This window comes from Macrobrachium rosenbergii, chromosome 8 (genome assembly GCF_040412425.1).
Source record: "Macrobrachium rosenbergii isolate ZJJX-2024 chromosome 8, ASM4041242v1, whole genome shotgun sequence".
NCBI lineage: Eukaryota > Metazoa > Arthropoda > Malacostraca > Decapoda > Palaemonidae > Macrobrachium > Macrobrachium rosenbergii.
Genome location: NC_089748.1, coordinates 3,850,070 through 3,856,315, shown reverse-complemented (window position 1 = coordinate 3,856,315; position 6,246 = coordinate 3,850,070). Strand labels below are relative to the sequence as shown.

The 6,246-nt window shown below is 44.7% G+C and overlaps 1 protein-coding gene across 1 annotated transcript; it reads right to left on the bottom strand.

The window, feature by feature from the left end:
* Positions 1 to 1,523: 1,523 nt before the first annotated feature.
* On the bottom strand, positions 1,524 to 2,024 carry LOC136841035 (arginine and glutamate-rich protein 1-B-like). The gene has a single exon (XM_067108090.1). It carries the CDS (start codon positions 2,022 to 2,024, stop codon positions 1,524 to 1,526), a length of 501 nt encoding a protein of 166 aa, XP_066964191.1.
* Between the last annotated feature and the right edge of the window lie 4,222 nt (positions 2,025 to 6,246).

The following is a 6,246-nucleotide window of genomic DNA, read 5'->3' as shown; positions in this document are numbered from 1 at the left end:
GGGTTAAGGTGGGTATGGAGATTCCGGCCGAGATAGGTGGAGCTTGGCATTGACCAGTGCTCGCAAGTGGCACTGGCAGCGAATTGGATTCAGACGAGGCTGAAGAGGGACCCGGGGGTGCAAAACCCCTCGGTGTACCTGGAGTGATAGGCGACAGAGATTCCTGTCTTGGGGAGAGGGCCGAGCATCTTGGGCTGGTTGTGGAAATGGTGGCTGCTGCGGCTAGCTTGCTGGGGCACTTTGACCACCTTTCGGAGTGACCTCTTATGTTGTTGGTCCTGCAGCAGCATTTAGTAATATCCCTTCGTGGTGAGGGAGGAGTTTTTTGGTGGCTGTCCGGTTGTGAGCTTCATGGACTAGGCCTGGAATAGTTTAGATGCTTGTGGGTCTGGTTCGCTCTTGGGCGAATGGAAGGTTGGGCTGACAGTGGCACAGCTGTCACAGAGGCTGTGTCCCGCTCAGGAAGTTTTGGCATGGCCTCACTGGCAGAGGCAGTCAGGCAACAGAGTGGCGAGGGTGTGGGACATCCCCAGAGGATGTCTTGTCCTAGCAAGAATTCCACTCCGTGCCGAATACATTTCACCAAGCCAAGGTGGCAAATTTCGGTGCTCCAAGGGGTGATCACCCTGAGTTCAACTGTGGGAACGGTCAAGGATTATTCATCTACCCAGGTTACCGTCCACCTGGTTTGCTTGTCTGTGGTGGCACTGGCTGGTACTTTGGCCCGATCAATCAGGCTAATATCTGAGCCAGTGTCGGCAGTAGTTGGTAGGTGCACTGGTGGGCTAGAGCCATCCAGAGGGGCCACGGAGATGGACTGAGTCCAGACCTACTCAGGATGAGACCTGTAGGGCGGCACAGCCAAGGAGGCTGTGGCACTGATCAGGTTGACATGCCTGGGAGAGACCATATGTTTTGGGCAGCCAGGATACCCAACAGAAGAGTGTCCTGGAGTCTCACAGTCTCGGCAGGGTCCACTGGGATAGGATGATCTCCCTGCAGTGACGGTCTGCTGGGAAGGCAGTGCGGAGTTAGAAGGAGAGGAGGAGTGGCGGTTATTGGTAGGCTGCTGTTGGTTGGTGTCTGCCTTGTAGCGGCACTTGGCTTCAGCATGACTGTACTTCTTGCAGATGGTGCATGTAAGTTTGCTAGGTGGTCCATTCTTTGGGCGCGATGAGCCTGAGAAGCATCTGGATGGCACTTTTAGGCGTTGAAAAGTGCTGTGGGAGACATTAAATGTTTCCCAGCCATCGGCCAAGCAGCAGGCTTCCTTGAGAGTGGGTGGCTGCTTATCACTGAGATACACAGCCAAAGGCCCAGGCACACACTGGAAAAGATCTTCCAGCATGGCCCTATTGAATAGGTCTTCAAAAGTCGTGCATTTCAGGGAGTCGACCCAGCGGGTTCCAGCCTGAGTCTTGTGACAGGCCCATTCTGTCCAGGACCAGCCGGCATCCTTGGCCAGTCCTCAGAACAGTTGTCTCCATTTCTCAGGGGTTATTTCATATGCCTTGGCTATTACCTTATGGACTGCGGCCATGTCTCCTTGTTGATTCTGCTCCAGCGAGTGGAGGGCTGCCTTCGCTTTTCCTTCCAGGTGTTTGGTCAGCACTAAGGTCCCTCTCGGCCTCAGTGGTGTTGAAATTATCGAAGAGTGCCTCGACCTCTTCCAGCCTTTCTTCTGGCTCTTCCTCAGTCCACTTGGGGACTAGGGAATTAAGGCTTGAGAGCGGAGCATTTGGTGCAGCAGGAATGGGGTTGGAGGCTTGTTGGGATGCTATGGCTTTTGTGCTCTCCTTCCTCGCTCTTTCCAACTCAATCTCCTTGTCTTTGAGCACCAGCTCGCTTGCCTTGAGCGCTTGCTCGCTTTCTTTGAGGGCTAACTTGTGCTGTCTTCTCCTCTCTGCTCTGTCTTCATCTTGCTGTCTCTGTTCTTCTTCGTGCTGCCTTCGTTCGGCTAGCTGTTCTTTGATCCACTTGGTGAGTGCGGGTCCCGTGAGACCAGCCTCCTTCCCTAGATCCATGAAGGATTTGTACTCCTTGGTTGCCGTGTTGCTGGTGGGGAAGGGCAGCTAATTGAGTTGACTGGGCGATCTTGGAGGAAAGGTTTGTGATGATTGTGGGAAGTGTCCCGTAAACTGGTAGCACTTAAGTGGTGTGGCACCTTTTCAATGAGGTGGCACTGTGGTTGAGTGTGCCGTGCGAAGGTCACATTGAAGGAGCGTTCCTAAGGAAGCCTGAGTCCTTTATGGGGGGATACGCTAGTAGGTAATGAAGTGATCCTGAAGGTATAATATCCTTTATGGGCAGATGCACTTGGGAAATGGGAGTGATCCTGAAGGCTCTATGGTCCTTATGGGCAGATGCACTGTTGGTGGCACTCTTGTAGCTTAGGTACAGGTGCAGTGGCTTATGGTTAACTACTTGGGTTTGGTGGCACTATTGTGCCAGTGCGCTCTGTGGAGCAAGATAAAATGTCAGTGCATGGAACGGTACTGAAGGAAATGGCATTCTGCCTGAGGCAAAAGGTAATCAAGGAGTAAGATGGAAAGGAGAGACTCTGGCAGAAAGTAAGTGAGAAAGGAAAGGGAAAGGAGAAAGATAAGTGCTTCGGTAATTGGCTTGGTTGGCAGTGCCTCAGATTAGTGGCACCGTGGGAAGGGGACCCTAGGGCGTGTCACTCGTGGGTAGCTAGTTCTAAGAACTAGAGATTGCTTCCTGACACAGGGAAAGGAAGCCTTCTCCCTGACATGAGGAGAGGGAGGATATAGGGTTGCACTCAATATGCAATTTGGCACTTGCGGCATAAGCAAGTCTTGAATGACGTACCCACTCGCACATGGCAGTTGATAAATGTGTAAGTAAATAGTTGTCTGTGTGCTCGGTGGCGTACGAGAATTTATATTGGCTGAAGCATGATATGGAAAAGCAGGTATGCGATATTATTCGTGGGTGAGAGCGCTAATGAAGTTTCGCGCACTGGGTATAAAGAGTAATAATGAGGTTGGATCTTCGAAGTTCGAAGATTAGTTAAACAAAAGAAAATTCTTTGTAATTGGCTGTTATAATTTGTGGGTTGTTTTTCCAACTCGTGGATAAATTTGTGTAATTCCCCTTGTTATGCTAAAAGGAAGGAAAACAAAACATCAAAAGAAAACCTCTCTCTCTCTCTTGGAGAGCGTAGTGTAAGGGAACGTACTTGTTATGAATTAAGTTACTCTAATTTTGTTTTAAGATAAATTACAATTGCAAAATTATGCTAAGCGATTTTCGAAAATGGAATCTCGGTATTTATGTAATTTTACTGATTCGCTCTTGCCATGGCAGGTCATAGTAAGTAAGGTTTCAGATTATTTCAAAGATATTCAAGTCTTCGTGAAGGTTTTACGTTAAGGTTGAAAAGTGATGAAACTTCGTTCAGCGTGAACAAAAGATGTGGGATCGAGTCGCGTGTGTGAGAACAGCTGAGTGAGCTGACTTACTTTGTCGTGCCAACAGAGAATGGGAAGTGTGGAAGAGAGAGGGAGAAAAGAAAACTCTACTCTCTTCGCTAAATGCAGGTTTCGAATGATAAAGTGAATGGTTTAACGTTAAACATCAGCAATGTCTTTACTTTACTTTGCTGAATATACACTGGGAGGGTTGTTAAATAACTACGCTTGGAATGTTTCATTGTTACGATACTGGAAACAATTCGCGCATGCGTCAACTTGAAAAGAACGTTTGCTTGCTCGCCCGGCGTCAGGATGGCAGAGACCGCTACACATGTTTTAACTATTCATGCATTCAAGGTCCTATATCAAAGACAGAAAAATTGTACAGTTTCTCAGCCGTAACTGTTCTTGAATAAACTCCTAGCTAACTTGTTCTCGCTAACGGATGCAATAATTCCCTAGTAAACACTTCCTAACTCCTATTTACTCATTCGTCTGGCAACATAACTATTCCCTACACTCGAAAGTTTGTGGATGAAAATTTCCGCTAATGCTACCCTATCACTAACTTAAGATTGGCTGCTTTCACCCGTGTTATAAATGAACTCTAATGAAAAGAGATTCGTTGCATTTTTCTTTAAAGAAACATTAATATCACTTTTCTTATTTAACCCTACGTATCCTTAATATTATAAAACTTAATGATAATAACCTCTTTACCTGTCTGTTCCCTGTTTCCAGTCTCCTTTGTGCCTTTGTAAAATAATGGAATTAATTACGTTAAATTAATTATTGTATTCCTGGTTCGACCTTCCTATTTTTTAGCCATTAGAGAAGCTAGTTATGGCTATTGTATAGCATCCTGAGCATTAGGTCATCACTTTCGCAGATTGAGTCTCGTTGGAGGGATGAAAGGGGGATTTATATTAAATTACTGCCTTAAGGCCAACCGAGAATACCAACCTGTGACAAAAGGAAAGGGAAAAAATGGGTAACTTACCTTGGCAGTACCATTATTTAAGGAGTAATGTGAAGGTCACCATGTTAAATGATTAGCAGTTTATGTTAAATTGAATTTATTTACAGAAAAACAACCAAGGGTGTAATCTGAAAGACTGATGATACAGCAAGTAAACTCAGATAAACAAAAATGCAAATTTGAACTGTGCAATAATTCTCAGCTGCTGATGAACTGAGTTTGTCTTGAATGATTGGGCTCTCTTGCAGGCAATGAAAGGTAGAGGAACAGGCTATGGCTTTCCAGACTGCGTACTAGGGGAAGTTTATGTCTATTGTAATGGCAGTACTTTTAAGATGATTTGAGGCATAGGCTAGCGAACTGGACCAGGATATTCAATCTCCTGGAAAAGAATTCCAGAATTAGCATGCACTTATACACAAAATCAGTTCTCCCTTGTTACCAAACAATGCACCATGGAGGATTTGATTAATAGCTTAATTGGCCCGAATTAACACTAAGGAGGGAGTAGATTGTTAAGGTTCTTGATGCTTTGCTTAAACACAAGGCAATTCAAGGAATGGTTTTTGTGGGGGGGCGGCTGGTCTTTGTGAACAAAGGGAAAGGTCAGAAGTGGAAATGAAATGGCAAAAATCTTGGAGAATAAAGGAAAGAATTTCACTAGAATGAGTAGAGGGATACTGGTGAAAGATTGCTACTTAGACCACCTACTCAGGCTTATAGGGGGTCCTGTATAAGACGTCGAATTGCAGAATGAGCATCATTTGCTGCCAGTCCAGATTGAGAGGAAAAATGCTCTACTTCTCCCCACGAAAACCAGAGTGTCTCTGTTTGCCCTCTCGTGTTGTCTTCGTGGGCGCTTGGTGTGTGTGTGTATGCACGCGAGCTGGGCACATCTGAAAGCAAGTCTTAGGCCAGTAAAAGTGTCACAGGGAAAGTAGCCTTATAACTAAGGACCTAAAGCTTAAGTTAGCAGCCTTCCCTTCGAGAGTCCTACGCCTCTGATGATCATAACTTTTCCTAAAACGACTGTTCTTGCTACCCCAAAAGGGGGGTGGGGGAAATCTAGGAGTGTTCTTTAGCAAGGGGGCATGAAGAGGGGGCTATTGTCCTGATATCCAGTCAGGTGTGGAGAGGACTGATTTCTTGGTTCAAAACAAGCATCACCCTACCTTGTCCCGCCATGTTGGCTGGCTTAACATTCAAATGAGAAGCTCTTTTAATTAGAAATCAAATTATTTTTTGCTGGCTAAGAGGGAGGAATGTAAATACTTGACAATATATATATATATATATATATATATATATATATATATATATATATATATATATATATATATATATATATATATATATATATATATATATATATATATATATATATATATATATATATATATATATATATATATATATATGCTATTTTGGCATATGTTCTCTCTTATGCAACTTCTATTGAAGTTGATGGCATTGTCCCAGATACTATCTTCTTCTCAAGACGCTGAATCAGTCTATAACTTCTTTTTCTCTTTTGGCAAGCATCTTAGGAATAAGGAAAATTCATTATGGTTTCTTTGCATTTACTTTTTCTTTTTCTAGTTGATGGACCATTTCCCCACTTCTCTCGGGCGGCTTCATCAGGACTGGATTATAAATCCACATACATGGTTTTTATTATTGCATCATTGGGGTGCTGAATTTCTACTGGTCGGTGGGTCTCATTCTCTTACAGACCGTCTGGTCGGCAGCATGGGCATTCCAGGCACTCTGTAGGATACATCCCATGCTAAGGCTTGCATCTAAGGGTGTGGGCAATAATGGCCGATAGTCTTG